Raw genomic sequence first — 20,887 nt, 5'->3', positions numbered from 1 at the left:
GCACATGTAAGTGTATACCTACGAACGCGCGCATACATATGTGCTGCGTAATTCTTACAGTATACGCAGGCTCGCCGTGTCGGCCATCGAGGTTTGTTTTCAATCGCTCGACATCGCGTGAACTTGTTGCCCGTATAATCGCTATGGTATTGCGTTGTAAGTTTATTAGCCGTATTATTATTACATAACTTGTACAGTCGATTGTTTACCTACGTACATCCATATGTACGTGTTTCACAAGTCACTTTTCTATTTGTCAACGATATATGCAACGTTGCACGTTTTATTTAATCGCAGTCGTATATTTTGTGGTTGTGCAGGGACAAATCGATTAGTTGAAATTTGATTCCCGTCCCTCGACCCATTTATAATCGTGATTTGAATTTTCGTACGTTTGCTACGTAAACGTCGAATTTTTAAAGACAACGAGTTTGCTGTTAGTATCGTTATCGTTGTTGCATCATCAGTGTGACAATCGAGCACGAACAACGATTACAACGATGCATCGGATTAACGATAAGAGATCAACGTTCGATTACACGATGAAATAAACCTTTCGAATAGCAAGTTGTTGTTTTATTTTTGTATTAAATTTAGATGATTCGAAATGTCGTCAGTCTCTAATATAGACATCGAGATCTCTAATATTGTTAACGAATCGACAGTTCGAACGTGATATGCTCTTTCGAAGCGAATCGATCGGCTCGTGTAATTGTCGGCTCGGGCGTTATTACCGCGAGAACTAGATATTTCTTGTCTAAACGAAAAATTTAAGGGACGCCATTTGGTTGCACGAACTAAGAAACGCAAACCGGTTCCAGGACACAGCAGCAAGAATCCCTTGTTACTTACAATATCCTATCGATTCGCGAAATTCTTAATCATTTTTAGACCATTCCTCTACGAGAATTAATTCGATTTATCGCGACAACGAAGCAACGTACTAGATTTAGATGTAAAAATAACCAATCTAAACGCCACCTTGTTCTGGTAAAAATAGAGAAAGATTACAAAGGGAAAAACTAATTGAAAAAAAATGCTTGTTCACTCGACGAACTGAAAGGTATAGTTGCACCTTAAACCGTTGCACGAGCTGTTTAAAGCGAGATCGTAGATAAACGCCGATAAATCGGAAATATGTGTGCGTTGGTGCTTTCTGGTGGCAATCGGTAAAGCAATGCTGGCGATACTGGTGCCAAGGGAAACGCGCAGTTTCGGTTTCGCTTTCGGTTACAGTTTCGGAAGGAGCGAAAGAGAACGAGAGAGATAGACGGTAAGATGGAGAGAGGGAGAGAGGAGGGGCGCTATACGCAAAAAAGCGCGCGAGGCGTCTGCTCTTTACTTTACCGCTGTGTACGGGGCGTTTTCGAGACACTCGTTATCTATAGCTATGTGCGTAATATAACTATATACATCTCCCTTATCGTTTGTTCTTCGAAAAGTTTGCGCACAATTCATGTACGCGTTTTTTCTTTTTCTTTCTTCCTCTTCTTTTTCGTAATACGTTAATCCGATACGTTAGAGCATCGATCGTGCTTACCCCAATTATTCATTTTATTATAGATAACGACCAATATTTTTGCGGTTAGTAAACTTAATACATAAAATACATAAAATACAAGATGAGAATACCTTTTAGGATTTCATCGAAGCGTTCGTCGATCGCGTAATATCCGTCAAGTTCGGAAAAAGAGCCCGCTAAAAATTTATCCGAACAATTACGTCAGCCTTCGTAAACGAGACTGACAAAAGCGTGGAATTCATTAATTTTAACGAGCTATTGTCGTTCTCTAGTTGCTGGTGACTCATACAACCGCGTTTATCGCCTTACTCGATCTCTGGCCGCTCCATAAAGTAATAATAACGTGCATTGTAAATTTCTGTCACGAGTTCGCTTATCGCGGTAATGAAAACATCTTTGAGTAATCGACGACGACGATATCGATATCCACGAACAACGGATAAAATTAATGAATCATAATTGTAAAAAATTTCCCACCTATTTCCGAGCTATCGATGCGCGTACGTATCGCGTATCCTCTATTAACGTTTTCGGGTCAATCGTGTCGTACATGTACATATGTATGTATGCAAGTACTATAGATACGATACGGTACCCCTGACCCGTACATCTTTCTTTCGCATTCTATTATACTTCTCGCGATAGAAATTTTTGGTGATATTTATTTTAAAGATCGATCGATCTACCTATGTAGATACGCGTAAGTATATACATATGTTGTATATCGATGCGCAGGGTGTGTCGCGTTATCTTAAATTTGTTCGGGAACGCGTAACTTGTATTTATTTTCTTTTATAAAGAAAATTGAGAGATTCGGCGAAGAATGAAATTTCAAAGTTACATAGAAGAAAAAGAAGAATTGACGAACGTATCGCGAATTATCGAGGCAGTGCATTTAATCGTTTCGATGCGAACATCGACCAAAGTCGACGTCCAAAAATCATTCGCAGTTGTCGATTAACACGAGCATTGGCCGAGGGACCAAAGCATTGGCCGATGGACACCTTGGCTTAACACGAAAGATGTGGTAAAAGTTGCGTAATTTATATACATACATATGTGTGTATTTCGATTTGTCAAAATATTTACCATTCGTACAAAACGTATCTCTCGAAGTTTATATCGTATTTTAACGAGTTCCGGATTCGAATGTCCGAAGAAATTGCTGAAATAAATGTCGTCGCAAGGTCGTTACCATAACTATCCAAAAAAAGTAAAAAAAAAAAAAAAAGGAAACAAGAATCGTGCTCGACATTGAATACATGTACACGGACGCGTAGACGTATGTACGTATGTACGTATGTACGAGTACGCAGAGGCGCAAATTCACGCTACACGTGTATCCACGATTTCAGGTCGAATAATGGGATACGCAAAAGTTTCTCCTTGCCGAAGGTCCTCCGTACGATTCTCAAGGGATCTTGGAACGTTTCTTTTATCGTGCCTGAATTTCGTGGAACACCTTCCATCGGTGTTCCACAGTTAGAAAAAAGGAGCCAGTACGGCGTACAACCGATTTGTATTTTTCAAACGCAATCTATTCTGCGATTGTACGAACGCTAGCAGCATATTTAATCGTTAAAGTAAAAACGATAGTGCCAGTGATTGGAAGATATTTGTCGGTCGAAACGGTCGTACTCTTAAAATTCAATTACAATTACGAAGCCGGTTAAACGATCGGTCGTTCGATGCGCATCTTCCCCTGCCCGTTTACCGGCTGCGTATTATTCTCAATTACGTACAGCTTGACGCGTTACACGCGAATAAGGCGACTGTATATTTGTATCGTGTTAAAAAGAACTTGAGCAAAGATAAAGCTGACCATATGTATCGTAAGAGTAAATAAAAGTAGCGCTGAAAAGTACGCGTGTCGGTCGGTATCGAGGAAAACAAACGATACCGCGTGCTTCTAGACCTAACCCATGGACATCGTAATTTTCCGAAACGAAGACAACCTTCGATTTGAAAAAGTAGCTCGATAAATGCGAGATTAGATCACAGTCTTATCATTGTTTCTAACGTTTACCATTGTTGGAGCGAACGATCCTTTGAATTTGCCGTTGCGACGGAAAGATAAGTTTGCTTTCGTTTTGCGCGCGTGGATACTGTCATTGGAATTACAGGGATATTCGAGCGTGAGGTCCGAATTGGTCGAGGTCGTTGACCGTCGTGCACCGACCTCTCCAGAATTTGTCCACCACGATTATTTCTGGATGTCGTTAAAACCACTTCCCAACGGAGAGACGGTCGGTCGGGCCAGTGGACGCGAATGTGCGCGCACTCGCTCGCTACACCAAGGCCAACCAAAGCTTTCCAAAGAAACGAACAATCGAAAGAGAGTCGAAACCGTTTGTTTGTCCACGCGCGTCCGACAACTTTCGTCCAGCCGTGTTTGCTTTCTTTCGAAAACGCAAAATATTAAAATGTCTGATAAATCTGCGCCAGTCTCCTTCTTATATTGCTACCTTACGAGCGATAAGCTGCGTCAACTAGAAGAGTAAATATAGTATGTATGTACGTACATAGTCGGTTTCTTTTGCGCAACGATTCCCCATCGTCGGCAAGGTTTCTATTCTTCGATGTTTCGAGAAGCCAGGTAAATTTCGTCGATTCAAGCACCAAACGAAAAAGATATCGGGACCGTTTTTACGTGCAATCTTTCTTCTTTACCCGATAACGAACCACGTACAACGGCACGTAGAAGAAAATTTCGGAGACGAGATCAAGAAGCAAATTCGATATTTCGCTTCGACGTCGATCCGTCGTTTCTCGCGATAAAACGTATGGTCTCGAGATCGCTGCTCTCTCGTGCAATTTTATCGGAACTACGGTCGACGATAATTGGAACTTTGGGACGCAAAATAAGAATCGAAAGATAACACCGCATTTTGTCTTCTCGATTTATTCATTTTACGTATTTTCTTGGAAGGAGGGAAGAAACACGGCACCGCTGAACGAAGAAAAAAGTGTCGGAGATAAGAGACGATTTCTCTCGAAGATAGACGATACGTATTCGTCGAAGACGTGGTCATCGGTGGAGGATCGCGTGACACCGAAAACGAAACTACGTGCATATAGTACATACGTATCGTGAAACGATGAAACGATGAAACGATGAAACGATGAAACGATGAAACGTTGACCCGATGCGGATCGAGCGAGCGTACAGCTGCGCGCGCGCACAAGTACGTAAGTGGGTAAGTAAGTACGTAACCAAGTACAATTCGTAGCGATGAGAATTTTGTAACGTAGAGTCGAGGTCGACGGCTATCGTCAAAGAGCATTCGCGAGAAAAACTCGGCCCGCTACTGTGAAAAAGAGCCAATGAACTTGAATGACCCGAAAGGAAGGGTGGCGCGTATCGATCATTTCGAATATGCCTCCGAGTTTCCGCCCCGAATCGTTATCCGACCGTATCGTTCCACGACGCTCCCGGCGCCTTCAAAAATATGAAGATTCCTACGGGAATTCGAATCTATGTAACTATTCGAGTCCACGGTTTTCTCGACGAATCGCTCGATACAACGTAGCTCGTTCCACTCGTTGTTGCTCCAACATTCGCAGTGAATTTCGCGGGAGATTCCCTTTTACCTATGTATTATATATTAAATTCCGACGAGAAACGTTTATTCGGTATCACGGAAGAGGTGATCCTCGATCTCCTCGGTCACCGGTTACTCGATCAAGGGAGATATCGAAGCGGATAATATCGTTCGTCACGAATGAACGATTCAATCGGCATCGGTGTGACGCGATCGCGATTAATTGTCTTTCTCCGAATAATTACGCATCTTTCGCTACAAGTAACCCGACTCGACGGACACCGAAGACAAGGACCGTTTGCGTTGTCGCGATAAACGTGCGATTCCGATTCGATTGTGTAAGAAAGGGGAAAGATTACACGAAAAACAGGATACGCGTGTAAATATGTATTACAGATACGCTAGTGGGATGCCAGTCCCAAAGGTCAGCCATCGATGCTACAAGAATGGCCGAGCTCTATCTATAGACAATACGTACTTACGTATGTATTTACTTATCGGCACCGACGTTTTCCAGACTTGGAGGGCGCTGTCATTTTTCTCGAGTGTGACCCACAGATGCGGGTTTTGCGTAAAAGTAACAACGACCGCGCGAAACTTTTTCTCGTGGAAACCATCGAACCGAGAATGGCGCGCGATCGATTCTTCCATGAAAAAACTACGGGACACGTTCTAGGCTCGACATTGGCGATAACCGTCTACGGTGAGGTGGTATTTGCATTACAAATTCTACCGTTTGTAGATACAAGTGCTCTGGCCTTCTCGTAGTACCTTGCATATTTCCTACCGTCTTTTCGATCGAACTCATTTTTTTTTTGTCACGGCAACGAAATGGTAAATATTTTTCTTCGTACAGACCGACCGCGATAAGATTGTATCGATGGAATGGTTCGTTTAGAACTCTTCGCCATCGGTTCACGGTTCCGTCGTTTCGTCGTTTCGTCGTTTCGTCGTTTCGTCGTTTCGTCGTTTCGTCGTTTCGTCGTTAGTCGCGGCAAGACCTCGTTAAAGACAAAAGCTCGGTTTATCTCGCACGGTACAAGGAGAACGGAGTAAGAGCGAGGGGCGAGAATTTGTAACGTTCGAATTTCTCTTTACTTTTAATTTGAAAAACTTGGCTCATCGAGGATCCAAAATGATACGTAGTTGTCGGACTACGCTATACATTACGATTCGTACGAACATTCTTACCTATTAACGATTTTAACGATTCTGTCGATCATTTTTGCTTCCGAACGAAAATATGCATTTTAAAGGTTTTTGTGCGTCGCCAGGGATTCTCTCGTTGACGGTGACTACCAATTGGTACATTGCACCGTGTATCGAGTAATATATAAATTGTTTCGGACTCTGCTGTATACGTTGTACGTTATCCTCGTTTCTAATTAACTACGTGGACGGATTTCTGGCAAAGGGTTATCGTACTGTATCGTACTGTATCGGTACTCCTGCAATTGTGTCACGACTTTGCGCGATACGGATAGCATCGTTATCGATAACCTCGTAAACAAACCGTAGATGTTATCTGCAGCTGCGTATACAGTTGGGAAATCGTTATTCGAAACGTTCCGCGTGGAGTAGAAAGTAACCTGACTAAATAATATGTCACGGTGAAACTGTCAATTTGGTAGTCTCGAAGCGGTCGAGGAAAGCGTTTGAATCGATTTGTTGTATTTTACGGGACATGTTTTACAGTCGTTCTCTAGATGTACTCGTTTCGGTCGGTTATTGCCGTAGTTATTGGCGCTTGGCCGCTTGGCCGCTCCGGGTGACGCTTTATCGATAAACAAAGACGAAAAAGCTGAAACGGTTCATCGTCGCTGGTACCTGGTCTACGAACGTAACGTTCGCTCGCGATCGTAGCGTCCTCGATGACTACGTTGCTCGAACGCAACACCGATAGATACCAAAAGTACGATACTTGTCCCAATACCGTCAAGTGTCAGCCCCTATCGCAGCGTGGGCCAGCCAGGTCAGTTTACCCGGATCTTGCACTTACAAGGGGCCTCAAATTTACACGAGAGAGATAGTTGTACAGACACGCGGGCGCACATGTATCTATCGAAGTGGCAAACACTCGTCACGGCACTCCGTGCGTCAATAGAATCACGTGTAAAGCACGATCCGGTAAATAAGTCTTACTTGTGAATTCGATAAACAGATTCGAAATGAAACGTAACGTTTAAGTACACAAGTCTTACTACCAAAAATATTTTTTTTTCGATACATTCGATGTCTCTGAAAGATAAGCGATCCGAGCTACTTTCGATCTCTGAGAGGCCACTTACGTGTACGGTACATTTTTCTATAATACGACAACAAGGATGTCCTCCTTCTTAGGGGTTGTTGAAATTTTGATAAACTTTGCTTTCTCCCGCGTCCTATTCGGGTTTGATGCCAAACCACGAGCACATCGAATTTCTGTTAACGGTACCAAAATTTCTTACACTTGGATCATTTTTAATATGTTTTATATTTTAATGAAACTGTTGTACAAAGTTGTATCAATTATTACAAAAGTATTGTCAACACGTGTATTTTTCACGATAAACATTACTATCGACCGAATGGAAAGAGCACTCGATGTTAGATGCGAAGAACCTATAATATTTACCTATCTTGTATATAAGTAATTGCATGCATTGTATATTTCTCTTTGATTCACAGTTAATCGTATATTACTTTCCTGATTCAAATTTATTCGAACCTTATTGCGTTTGATATTATATTCGTCGTTAGAAATCTATCAATTTACGCGTGCGCGCGCGTGTTTGTGTGTGTGTGTGTGTGTGTGTGTAGATAACGCAAAGACTCGCTTCGTACGAACAGTTCGAAGAACTGGTGAGGATAACTTTGTGACATAACGTGAGGTAAAATACCGGTATTTCTGTGAGATTCTACTGTTACCTAAACGAAACCCGAATACTCTCCCGATACCGGTACGATGTTATCGGACGGCACTTCTGTCTGTACAGTCGTATTATCGGTCATGTAACACACCGATACGAATTATTATTAACTCAAGAGGAAGAAATCAGAAATAAATTAATTCGTAGAGAGACATTCTAATAATGCGAATAAAATTGTTTCGTACGACTAATTTATACGAACAAACATTGATCGGAGTAAAAGTTGATCCGAATAACGACGACGAACGAGTGAATATTTATTCATTATGTAGACAATAGAATTATGTTTTGCATTTGCGCGCGCGTGCTTGTGGTATGTAATTGTGCGATACATTTAGATATGTACAGGTTTTGATATTTGTACCCTATGCGTTGTATATACGATGTATATATGTACGTGTATCGCAGTAGCGGATAGAAGGTAGTGTATACGCGTTGTGCGGTAAGTAGTGTGTTATCGATAAACGTAAACATTTTTTCTTCTATTTACAATTTTTGACAATGGTAACGATAACTGGAACAGTGTGGATTGTTCAGTGCCCTTTGAGCGATCGTTGCTGGAGATCGGAATTGAGTCCTACGAAAAAGACGAGCTATTTCTCACGGGCGATTACGATGCACGCCGCACGCCGCACGCCGCACGCCGCACGCCGCACGCCGCACGCTACACCGTGACGAATTATGCGGTTTAAGTTCCAGGTACATAAATCGCGCGATCGAGAAAATAATATATAATTGATTGTAACTTATAATTTGTAAGCAATGTAATCGGAAACGAAGAAGAATTAGAAGTCGGCAGGACGGAAATCTTTCGAGTTATCGAATAGCCGGCGAGTCTGCTACACTGAAAATCGTGATCGATCGTAACCACGTATGTACGTACGTACTATATGTAGCTAGATTCCACGTATACACGCGGTTCCAACGATTCTGTCCATAGTACCACAGCCCGTTCTGTCTTTCGGTCGTTAGAATGCGCGTCACTGATCTTATTTCGCCTTCCGTGCAGCTCCGGTAGTACGAAGAAAATTATTTAACCCGACTGTACACAGCGTGTACGCGTTTAAGGCCTATCGCGCGCGTTACGATGAAGCGGCGTTTATACATGGATCATCGTTACCAAATTCGTCCAATTCGTAGTAGGCATACGACGACCTCTTAAATAGCGTACGATCGCGACGCTCGTAAACCTACGAGACAATTATTTATGAAATTAATTACTATTCGTTGCTCGAAATGCGGATTCGGCTCGATTCCGTGGCAACGACCAACGAGGATTCGATCGTTCCCGATGCATTGTTCGCGACACGTTCGAAAAAGAAAAACAAAAACCGAAATGTTCGGCCTAATGAAACTAGCGAAGCTAAGCTGCCTCTCGGAGGTATAATATCGTGCGAACGATTCGTTCGGCGAGAACGAGAGCTAGCATGGAAGATATTTATAACGATACGTTAAGCGCGGGATTCGTGCCAGACGTATAAAAGCGATTTGGACCCCATTTCGCGGACGAAAACGACAATTTGCCGCACCTTGTTGCACAGTGAACTGGCGAAATAAAAAGAAAAATATGTCTTCTATTTTTGGTCCAAGTTTCGTAACAACGCGACACCGAGCAATTGTCGCGTTTACTCGACACACGTCGTTACTAAATACGCGTACAATGGAAAGGTATTTCTTCGATCGAAAACATTTGCTCACCGGTTTCGACTAATGGTTTCGGTGTACGGTGCGACGATCGTTTTTCTCTTCGGCAAGACAAGGTGCAGGAATTTTCGGCGCGCAATGTCGCCCATAAAGTTGCAACAAGTCGATTCTCGATGCGCTATCGAAACGAAGAAAGCGATCCTGGAAAAGAATACGTTGCTCCTTCGAATCGTAGATACGTACGCGCCTGCGCGTGCGCGCGCGCGCGTGCATGGGTGATAAACGTGAGGTAACGTCGCGACAAACATTCTCGTTCGTAATGAAACGATCGATAACGTTACCGTTATTTCTAACTCGTTATTTCTCGTCTAGCCGCAAACATATTTGCATGGTTATTTCGAAACGCGTTTTCGTCGTCTTCCTGATTCTATCGTAGGTAAACAAATATCGTTACGCGCTGCGCGAACGATACCGAAGCCGTACACCGTACGGGCCTAACAATACATTCGAAGCGTGACACAGATGCCAATGGGATAAAGCGGTATTCAAGGAGAATGAACGATGTTGCGTCTTTCGAAGATTCGACTTTGACGGGAATTCGAAACGAATGTAAATTTAAACGACGTTTGCAACAACGAGGCGATACGTTTGACAATGTTTCTCGGTATCTGTAGATGCGCGAGTAAGTATACCGGTTGCACAGTTTGGCACAGGTACGCGAGTAACGTATATTTGTGTCCGCAGCTGCGCGCGTGGTAACGCCTCGTTATCTACGCGCATAATAATATTGTGTACGCGACGGGACAATTTATGCGTTGCAGATATACATATACGTGTTTACGAAAGGCGAACGTGCCAACTCGCATTTCTGCCCTTCCACCTGTACGTATTTACGTGTTTAAGCGACCGAAATTACGCGACTAGAAGAAGCTCGCCTTTTGCGCCGTTATTCGACTCTCGACCGAATTTTCTTACTCCCGTAGGAACACGACCCAATTAGCGTAGTCGCGCTCTAGCAGGAAAACAGTACCGAAACCGGTGGCTTCTTCTCTTCGGTTAGAATTTGTTTCGTCGATTCGGTTCGTTAGCGAAACAATTCTGCTTTAGTGGAGTTTCGAGGAAATGATTCGATCTCGTGATTCCATGATATAAAGAAACGTGATTGTTAAAATTCGACAAGACGAAAATGACGCTCGAATAGCTCAGTTAGAGGTCGATCGATCTTAGAATTTTTCGATAAATTTAAACATTCACAGACTACAACCTCTAATTACCTACATACCCCTGGGTAAATACACAACCGAGTTTCGATCCTCTTCCACGTTTCTTTTCTATCCTAGCGATTCGGTTCATTGATACTCGAATATCAAAATTGTATCGTTTTTTGTACTTTCGATCTACACGTCTATATAAATATTTATATACATATGCGAGCGTCTACATTTGTTTCTCGATTCGCGCACGTTTCCCTCCTTCGTGGTCCAATGTTCGTGGCTCTGTATTTTATCTACTCGAATGTTGCACGCGCATTCGTATTAACCTTTATCGAGCTTCTCGATATGTCGTCCGTGCGACTTCTTTCATAATTCTCCGTCGTCGATTTGACCGCGTTTTCCGTTACGGTCCGCGAGAGGTCTCTTTTCCTTAGAGTAAGAAATCGTAGAAACAAAGATTGCTCACCTATCTATCTATTTATCTACGTACGTACGTATCTATCGCCTTTCTCGTTCCGTAACTTTAAATTCCCAATTCCTTTATGGTCAATTTAACGGATTTACGTGATCTGTTTATATAATTTGCGTTTTCGTTGGTATATTGTTTCATCGCCATAAATTGAATCGCGTTAACGATGTTTAACGCCAATGGTGAATCATTTCGTTTAACGTGAAATCGATTTGCTCGACAAATTCGTTGCGAGACGAGGTGGAAATTTCGATCGAACGCCGACTCGAAAACATACGGACCGTTATCGAACCCAAATCTCGACCGTTCGTTGAAATGTTTGAATTGCGCGAGAAATCGACGGATAATCGTCACCGATAACGCGACTTTGTCATCGTGAATTTCACTTTGAGGTTATTGGCTCGGTGGCGTGATCGCGGGTGTGTATCGATCGATATTTTTAATTGCAAAGAATGTTTATTTATCGCGAGAATCTCACAATTCTTCTTCTGCCTCCTCCTTTGTCATTGGTACGGTCTAAAAAGAGAAAGCTGTTGAAAAATTACGTATGTATGTATCCTCGGAATACACATACATACGTATGTACCACATTTCACCGTGACCCAAACATTCGTCATTCACAGTTTAAAACGACTCACTCTTATCGCTCTATACTCTATTTACGACCATCCAAGATGCACGTAATCACGGTATTAAATTACTCATTCTTCCTCATTCAGACGCAAATACGCATTGTGCACACTGTGCTATTAATCTATTTCGATACACTCTCGACTCATCGATTACGGAGAGAAGTAAAAGAAGAAGAAACTGACATGTAAGAATACGATATACGTATGTAGATATATACGAAAACGTATGACCCGTTCTATCTAGTTCGTCTTCTTTTCAGCCAGCGCGGTGCGTCATCCAAAAGAGGCGCGTTATAACGCGACCGTGATCATCTCTGGAGATTCAAGCGAAAACAGCTTCTCGAGCCTTCGTGTCGATACGATTCGCCGTTCGACCATTAAAGCGTTCATTCTTCGGACGAACAAACCACTTGAAAATGGACGAATTGATCGATGGAAACGCGGAACGCATCGACTTGTCGAGAGTCGTACGTGAAAATTTAAGAAGACGATACGAGCAAGGATCGGCTCGATTACGATTCTTAGCGACGTGACGCGACGCGATACGTCCTGTCCTGTCGTGTCGTGTCGTGTCGTGTCGTGTCGTGTCGTGTCGTGTCGTGTCGTGTCGTGTCGTGTCGTGTCGGCTCGCGGCTATGCGTTCCTTTCTCCTCTGCACTCACGAACACTCGTGAACAATCGCGACAATCACGAACACTTACGAACACTCGATCGTTCGCTTGCTCCGCGTTGTTCAGGGTTTTGCTCGTCGTGCAAAGCATCGCTTGATTCATTCGATGTTGCACGAAAATTTCCATACTTTGACAGCGATTTCGCGCGCTCTTTCGATATTTTGTTCGTACGATTGACGCTATTTGCCGAAAAGGAGGAAACACTTGACAACAGTGTTCGGAGTATTAAGAGAAATTACAGTTTGCGGTATTTTTATTCGACGATAACCATTGATCGCAAAAAGGATCGTGAGTTTTTTTTATTTCAGAAGTGCTTGTATTCGACCGAGTCATAAACGGTTTTGGACAATGTATCAACGGGTGCAGAGACTCCTTCCAAGATCCTTTGCTCCTTCGGTCGAGTCTCGTTCCTTCCTTTCGAGCCTCGTATTGATTATTCGTGTCGAGCGATAAAAGGCACACGTGTGTACAGATATAAGAACGTTTCTCAAAATTGGGACGCGACACGTATCTGCCAGATCGGTTACCGCTGCGACGAGTCGGTCAAACGTACAATCTGACTTTACAACCATTCCTTTATCCGTTTCGTTTCAAAGGACAGCTGGGCTATGCGTGTTTTTGTACCCTTTGGTAATTGCGACGTTTCCCCTCCTACATATTTACATATCGGTAGTCGGCGATCGGTGCTCGACGATTACTCTCCCAATTTTCCTTATCGCGTACAAGAAAATGTGCTCCGTTCTAGCGGAATCTCAGCGAGTTGGTACTCGCTCGTCGTTCAGTTTCGTTTTAGTTGAACTCGAAACAAAAGAACCGACGAACAAAGTTTTTTTATCTTACGGGTGAAATATAGTATAACGGCTAACTTGGCAGTTTTCGCGCGATGTTTTGTTCTCGACGTAACGTGGTGATCACTGATGAACGATTCCTTGTTCACGATTACCTTGGCCGACCGCTTGTTGTTTACCTATTGGTCTTCCAGAGTCAATTTACACCGTTCTTAACACTGGGTTTACGGACATTTCTTGCATCACGTAGAGAATTATACAATTATAAAGCTTCGAAGAAAATTTATTTTAATATATGTTTATCTCGTTAAATGTATAAAAGCCGGTACAAGTGGTAGAAGGAAAAACGTAAACGAACGGTTTCTGTAATTTTCTTCATCGATCGAAATGCGTCAAAATGACGCGTCCCGTAAACCTAGTGTTAACGAGCCGAAATGTTTCTTTCGAAACCTTTGAGATCGGTGAATGTCGGTTAATCGTTTCAATAATTTCGATATTCCCAGTTTCCGTTACTTTCTTTCTTTCTTTCTTTCTTTCTTTGCCCAACACCCTTTGTCCGATTAAAAGATAAACTTCGAAGATTAATTACTTGTACACGTTTAATTGGCATGGACGGACGCTTTTATCGATAGTTGGCAAGAGAATTGACGGACACTCTGACCATCCGCAATGTTTTCTCGGTTAACGTGCATTCCTCCTCGCTCTTTTATCTCCTTCTATACCCTCTCGACAATGAGAATAACAACTTTGCGTAATGGTACCGTAATGGCTGCCCGAGTATACATGTAACTACTTACCCACACGACGCAAATAAAATTTACGTACGATACTCGTGGAATCGTGCATCGACATATAGAACGACAAATGGAAGATCTATATAACATCGAACAAATGTAGTGTTATACGATTCCTTAGTTCTCAAGCATCTCTTATCATTTTCGCGTCGCATACAACGTTATCGATTCAGATTGGAATAAGACTACAGCGCTAATAGTGGTAAGAATTAAAACTAAATGCAACGAGTATTGTGCAGTCGAAATTTGAATCCGATAGGAGGTTGTTGGCGACTCTGTACGAAAACCAGGCATGTTATTTAAGCTACGCGAGGCATACGAATTAAAAAGTATCTAGAATACATAATAAATCTAGTAAAAATAGTAAAGTTAAACAATTTTAGGAAAGAACGTATAGGAATAACAGTAGTGCGTTCGTTGTTACACAGGGGTAACATTTTGACTATCGTAAATTTTTTTTATCGGGTTATTGAAACGCAAACGATTGATCTCTAATTGTCTAATAATCTCCAAATTTTGTGTTCTTTTTTTCCTTTCCTCCTTATTTTTTTTTTTATCGAAGAAATGAAAGGAAATGTCTAAAGCAAGTTAGATACACATATTGTTTGTAATTTTTTAATAGAGTTCTACGTGTATATGTATCCACGGCTAGTACCGATTATATTTTGAAATTAATTACGACACATTGTTCATCGTATGTTCATTTGTGTGTGCATATCTCTTTTAAATTTTCTTATTTATTGATGATTAATATAACGTAAAAATGATTAAGGACAAAAACAACACCAACGAAGGAAAGTTCTCGCGGTACGCCACACCGCATCACGCAATGTCGCGCCGTGCCGTGCCGTACCGTGCTGTGTCGCGATACAACGCGGCGTAATTGTCGAGGCAAGGTTCAAGTGTACTCGGCCCTGACCGACTTTTGTGTCTTCGACCGATGCGGATCGTAGTACGTTCCTTCCTTATCTTTTATTTGCTCATCCTTTTTTTGTTCTCTTAACCTTTTTAATATCGCGTTTTAATTTTCAGGAACGGTGGGATTTTTTTTTCTTTCTAAATGCCAAATAAATAGTAACGGCAATCACTCTTCCCATATCTATTCGTATGCATGCGTCTAAATGTTCATTAATTCGTTTCATTTCAGGAGATTATGGCGCAGATGAGATACAGAATGGACGTTTCGTTTTATGGGAATTGGCATCGTTGACAATCTGAAATACCAACCTCGTAAAATGTCAATAGTTTTGGTGTGACCTCTTTCTCAAGTAACGATGATTCTGAGAACTATATTCGACCGATCAGCAAAGTCGGTAAAGGTAGTGACCGCAGAAAATTCATTTCTATAGATGGTTTGCGATCTCGGAAAATATTTGATAAACGATACTAAAATTTTGCCGTGTATCTTATATTTTAAGAAGGGAACGGTCAAACGAAACTTGAAACTTTAATGTTATCATTTTCTTTGTCTCATAATTTAGGATCATAGGAATAAAAAATAGAAAGAAAGTTGTTTGCGATACTGAAAATGAATTTATCGAAAAACACATCGAACATATCGATAGAATCGATGTGTCGATCGATCGAACGAATCGACACAAATAATTAGGTCGAGATAAGAATCGTTAAATTTTGTTCGGTATATGTGATATAATGTATAATAATATGTTCCAATATTGCGTTAAATGAAATAGAAATAAATTTGTTTCCGTGAATATTTTCTTTATGCGATATACATCCCCGGTAACTTAAACAAATCGTAAATAGATAAACGGAACCAATATAAATACACATGCACGATTATGCTTTATCGATACTCTGGTGTTCGATACAAAATTGTATCCAATGTCGCGTGTGTGCCACTCTAGTGTTGTCTAATATCTGTAGGTTATGTGTAAGTTGAAAATTCGATAAATTTGGATTTCAAATGGTTGTTTTTCGATTTAAGAGAGGGACGAGATTTTCATTATAGAAATTTTTCTACGTTAATAGTTTACGAACAATCGCAATACATTATTATGCAATACGCGATGAAAATGTTAAGAATCGGATATTTGTTCCGCAAACTGAGTGATCAGGGTATTTATGGTAATTTAAAATTACGCTATTCCGAGAGTAAGGTTTTCCACAAAAGTAGTCGTTTCGATGCAAATCCAAAAGTTGTAGATTTGCGAGAGAAATTATTTTATTGCGATTATTTGGATTACAAATGTGTGAAAGTGGGATTAAAAAAACATAAACAAATGCGACTAAACGAGAAGAGGTATGAGAAAGCTAGGATGTATAAAAAATTGGTCACCGAACCTGCGTTCAGCGTCATTTTAGGCAACACGGTCAAGGAAAATGATGAAAAAAGCTCGTTTCGAAGAGAAGAGGAAAATTGTACTAGGATGGAAACAGAAAATCGTAAAGCTATATATATGCCACATTCGCGAGTAGATTGGTACGAAAACGCTAACGACGTTTTGCCAGAAAACCCCAAAAGAGAAACTTTACATTTATTAAACGAAAAGTATAAAGATTTGTACGAAAAATATTCGGAGGTGAGGAAAAGCATAAGAGAAAGTGGAAATCGACTCGGTTTTAAAGATTACTTGGAAAATATAAAGAGCGACGCGTTACCGATAGGAGAGTTGTGGAAAGTTCCATCAACTTGGATGTCGGATTACGAACAATACGACGAAAGTTTAACCACCGCGAATCCGTACGGATGTTACGGAACGCCGAATCCTCTTTCCGAAATTAGTTCGATTCCGTGCAGCGGATGCGGAGCTTTATTGCATTGCAAGGATCCTGCGTTACCTGGATATTTACCGTCGGAATTAATAGAGCGAAAAAATGTGTTGGATTTGAAACTAACGACTTGTCAAAGATGTCATTTTCTAAAATTCTACAACGCGGCCTTGAAAGTGAATGTATCGGCAGAGGATTATCCGAAACTGTTAAACGTGATAAAGACAAAAAAATGTGCAATTCTCCTGATGGTCGACTTGACCGACTTTCCTTGTAGTATTTGGCCCAATTTAAAGAACATTATGCATCCTTTCACGCCTGTTTTTTTAGTTGGGAATAAAGTCGACTTATTACCCAGGGACTCTACCAGTTTCTTCGCCAACGTAGAAAAACAGCTATTGGATACCGTAGTCGATACAACTGGGATAAAAAGAAATAACATTGTGCACGTCGCGCTTACATCGGCCAAGACTGGATACGGCATAGAAAGTCTCATAAGTAAATTGCAACTAAAGTGGAAACACAAAGGTAATCGGAAGAACGTTAAACACTGTTCCAATGAAAAAGATTGCACGAAAATGTAATATTGCGAGTAAATTTGTTTGAAATTGTTTGAAAAAAGATTTCATCAACGACCCGATCGAGGAACATTAATCGGAATTATCTTTATTTTAGGAGAGGTTTGCGTTACTTTGTAATCGGAAACTAAGAAAGTCGAAAGTAACGTAAAAGAAATACCGTTTCGGGCAATACTTTACCATTGGTTCAGGATTATTTTTTGCCCGTAAATTGTACACGGATAACGATTAAAATTTTAGGAGACGTTTACTTGGTCGGGTGTACAAACGTTGGTAAGTCTTCTATGTTTAACGCTTTATTAAAGTCCGATTACTGTAAAGTACAAGCCGTCGATCTCGTGCAATGCGCCACGACGTCTCCTTGGCCAGGAACAACGTTGAATTTATTGAAATTTCCAATTTTAAATCCAACCGCTAAGAAGCTTCAACGGAGGGTGGAAAGACTTATGGGGGAAAAGAGTTACAAACTGTCTAAATCGATATACATGAAGAATAAGTTTCGAGAGACAAGAAACATGAAATACGCGACGTTAAGAGGTAATCTAACTTTGAACTTATTGGATAAGTATTGTCGGTAGACGATGAATTTAACGAGAAAGGTTTCCGACACACGTTTCGATACAGACGATATCGGTAGATCGTTTACCGAAAGATCGTTGCGAATCGAGACGGGCAATTGTTTCTCGGAAATATCGCACAAGTCTATGGAGAGAAAACTTTGTTTGGACGAGTCTCGACCAGAATATAAACAGAGTCGTTGGTTTTACGACACTCCGGGTACCATTCAACCGGATCAGATATTAGACTTGCTAACAAGCGACGAATTGTTGGCTACCTTACCGCAAGCGATCATATCACCGAGGACGTTTATTCTTAAACCAAAGGAAACCGTATTCGTGGCTGGTATGGGAAGACTGGACTACGTCGAGGGAAATCTGTACATTCGGTATTTCGTTCGAGTGGAGATTATCGACCGTCCTAGTATTCGTAACTAACAAGAAGAAGGCAAAAGCTTCGTTGTACCGATCTGTACGAGACTTTACATACTTGTACATTTACTTGCCCCGATTTATTATATAGTACGTAACATTATAAAAGCAGATACCCGATAGTTTTCTAATTGTTTATAGTTAAAGTTTCATCATTGCGTACAATTAGAGGACAGTTGTAATATTTTTGAAATTGAGCGGTGGTCGAAAGCTGGCGATTCCCATCTCGTTTTAAAATATATTCTTTCTTTTTCAAATAATTGTAAAACTATCGAATATCCATCCGGCGTTAGAACGGTATAGATGAGAAATCGGAGTAAGTAAATGTACAAGTATGGAAAATGTTATCGAGGTCGGTGCAACGAAGGTTTCGCGTTCTTCTTGTAAGAGGTAGGTGTCGTTTCATCGAAATTGATCGTAGACGAGCGTTTGCTTTTTCGAAATAGGTGTACACTTTTCACGAGCAAACAATTACCTATAACGATGTGTTACACGGTCGATGCGGACAACGTTTACGAGCGTCTTTTGGAAACCGAAGCGTTCGTGGTGCCTACGAACGATCCCGAACGATTGAAAATATGGCCGAAATTGAAGTCGAAGGAAGTGAAACTCATTGGTATCGACAGGAACGAATCCGTCGCTGATATCGTATTGTCGAGCATAGGTAACTTTCGAATACTCGTATCGCATTTATCTCGTGGAAGTTTAAATAACGTGGTCGTTTAACCGTTTAGGTTGGATCGCGATCACGGGACATCGGAACGAAAACGTCACGTTAAACGCGTGGACGCCGGATGGTCGTGGTATACACGTAAGGTCTCCGGCATTGTTGAGAAAATCCGTGGCACTTCGTGGGCGAAAAATCTTTGGAACTCCTCTGTATTCGTGCGGACGGAAAGCTTTCTTTAAATAAAGAAAACCCAGCCCGCGACGAGCGTCTTTTTGTACGTTTGGTAAATTTATTGGTCTCTTGTTTAAAATTACACGTGTTCACCGTCGTGGAAAATATTAGGAAAATGTTTGCACCGTTTCGTCTCGATCGGTCGATCGGTCGATCGGCGTTGCGATCACGATCGCTCGGCGTTAATTTCCTGTGCGCGAAGTTTCGCCTGCTTGTACATTCTTTTGTAAAACCGTTCCAAGTTTTTATAAAAGTTTTGCCGCGCCTCGATTCGACCTCGCGCGTAACAAGCATCGCATTCTGAAATACTAAAGTTCCGTTTGAAACACGTCAACGGTAGTGGGTTTCGGATTTTGGTTTACCACCTACTTCTCTCCGCAATCCTTTCGAAGTTGTTCCTTCTTTCGAAGGCATTGGTACCTTGGCCGCACTCTGTAACAAATAGCTCGGTCACGTACGATCGATTTTTGATCCGCGAGGACGAACTTACCCGGATATCGGCTGTTGCGAAACTAGATCGTCGTCGGGGACACCGTGGTCGTGGTCGTGGTCGTGGTCGTGGACGTCGGTGTTCTGGCTCTCGACGACAACGGACGATTCCAAAGATTCGATTGGATCCGAAATTGGTTTGCGCGCGCGAGTATAGCTCGGTTCGCCGTATTCGCAGGAAAAATAACATTTGTACTCGAAGCAAACGGGACAGCGGTCGAACAAATGCGCGTTCTCGCAAATAGCGGTAACTTCGCGAGGGGTTTCTCTCATCGGAGGACAACGTTGATCGATTCGAGGCCGTTGGTCGCTAGCCTCGCATCGACGATATCTCGTGCTGTAAATGGAAATATTCTCTCGGACGATGGTACTCGTCGGTTCATCGCGTTACCGTTCCATGGTACTTACGTTCGACGGATATCGACACGGGGCTTCGTTCGACTGTGACAAACTCTTCTCTGTCTGATGATACCGTTGACGGGTCGGTTTCTGTGAACGTAGCTTCGCTGAAAGAAAAGCGGTTGCGGTTGATCGTGCAACGAACGCGAACAAAGGTAATTTCGATCGACAAAGTCCGGTCTCGCGCGATCCTTCGGTTACCTTGGAGTTGATCGTTTTCGGATCGATGGCGGACGCTCCGTCGGCGTCGGCGTCGGCGTTGGCGTTGGCGTTGGCGTGGGCGTCAGCGATGGCGTACGATACCTCTTCTATCACCGTTTTCGTCGAGATTTCGATTTTAGGCGTTATAATGCCCTAAATTGGTCGCCGCGCCGCGCCGCGCCGCGCCGCGACGGCGGAGGAAGGTGTCCATTAGCGGTGAATAACGATCGAATCGCGAGGACGAGGAACGCGAGTCTCGAAAATCCGGGGCGAACGGGATCGTTTACCGCGAGAGCGAACCGTGTTGCGATGTTTGTTCGATGTACGCGACGACGGTGTTTGGTCGAGAACGATTACCCGGGTCGAAACGGACTCGTTCGATCGTTTTCACGGATCATCGAGACTCGGGTGT

At 42.1% G+C, this 20,887-nt stretch overlaps 2 protein-coding genes and 2 long non-coding RNA genes across 7 annotated transcripts in view; 2 read left to right on the top strand and 2 right to left on the bottom strand.

The window, feature by feature from the left end:
- Positions 1-80: 80 nt before the first annotated feature.
- LOC143144109 (nitric oxide-associated protein 1) lies at positions 81-19,416 on the top strand. Of its 4 annotated transcripts, none has more exons than XM_076306164.1 (8): positions 12,900-13,233; positions 14,024-14,387; positions 15,333-16,079; positions 16,178-17,446; positions 17,737-18,033; positions 18,121-18,442; positions 18,932-19,149; positions 19,220-19,416. In XM_076306164.1, the coding sequence occupies exons 3-8, from the start codon at positions 16,076-16,078 to the stop codon at positions 19,396-19,398; spliced, it is 2,289 nt and encodes a 762-aa protein (XP_076162279.1). In that variant the 5' UTR covers positions 12,900-13,233; positions 14,024-14,387; positions 15,333-16,075; the 3' UTR covers positions 19,399-19,416. The 4 variants fall into 4 exon arrangements, with proteins under 4 accessions (XP_076162280.1, XP_076162278.1, XP_076162279.1 ...); XM_076306166.1 differs by having other exon boundaries at positions 12,900-14,387; positions 15,333-15,504; positions 15,667-16,079; XM_076306165.1 differs by lacking the exons at positions 12,900-13,233; positions 14,024-14,387 and adding an exon at positions 81-156.
- LOC143144147 (uncharacterized) lies at positions 8,682-15,086 on the top strand. Its single transcript, XR_012991349.1, has 2 exons — positions 8,682-10,499; positions 14,958-15,086. It is a non-coding gene; the product is annotated as an uncharacterized LOC143144147 (long non-coding RNA).
- Positions 11,566-13,003, bottom strand: LOC143144146 (uncharacterized). Its single transcript, XR_012991348.1, has 2 exons — positions 12,116-13,003; positions 11,566-11,816 (listed from the first exon to the last, which is right to left on the bottom strand). It is a non-coding gene; the product is annotated as an uncharacterized LOC143144146 (long non-coding RNA).
- LOC143144955 (uncharacterized) overlaps positions 17,789-20,887 on the bottom strand; it is a 3,827-nt gene continuing 728 nt past the window's right edge. Inside the window, exons 4-8 of the mRNA XM_076307837.1 lie at positions 20,476-20,628; positions 20,284-20,381; positions 19,877-20,212; positions 19,756-19,818; positions 17,789-19,694 (exon numbers count right to left, since the gene is read on the bottom strand). Of these exons, the coding sequence (XP_076163952.1) occupies positions 19,553-19,694; positions 19,756-19,818; positions 19,877-20,212; positions 20,284-20,381; positions 20,476-20,628 (792 nt within the window). The 3' untranslated portion in view covers positions 17,789-19,552. The remainder of the gene's footprint in view (positions 19,695-19,755; positions 19,819-19,876; positions 20,213-20,283; positions 20,382-20,475; positions 20,629-20,887) is intronic.

Source organism: Ptiloglossa arizonensis, chromosome 3 (genome assembly GCF_051014685.1).
Source record: "Ptiloglossa arizonensis isolate GNS036 chromosome 3, iyPtiAriz1_principal, whole genome shotgun sequence".
NCBI classification, from domain to species: Eukaryota; Metazoa; Arthropoda; class Insecta; order Hymenoptera; family Colletidae; genus Ptiloglossa; species Ptiloglossa arizonensis.
The sequence above is the reverse complement of the archived record's forward strand: the minus strand, read 5'-3'. Positions and strand labels throughout refer to the sequence as shown.

What these genes read in the sequence shown, in the direction of transcription:
- LOC143144109 (XM_076306165.1), top strand. An exon ending in ACTAAAGTGGAAACACAAAG is followed by an intron (nt 17,447 to 17,736) that starts GTAATCGGAAGA and finishes TTAAAATTTTAG; the next exon opens with GAGACGTTTACTTGGTCGGG. An exon ending in GAAATACGCGACGTTAAGAG is followed by an intron (nt 18,034 to 18,120) that starts GTAATCTAACTT and finishes GTTTCGATACAG; the next exon opens with ACGATATCGGTAGATCGTTT.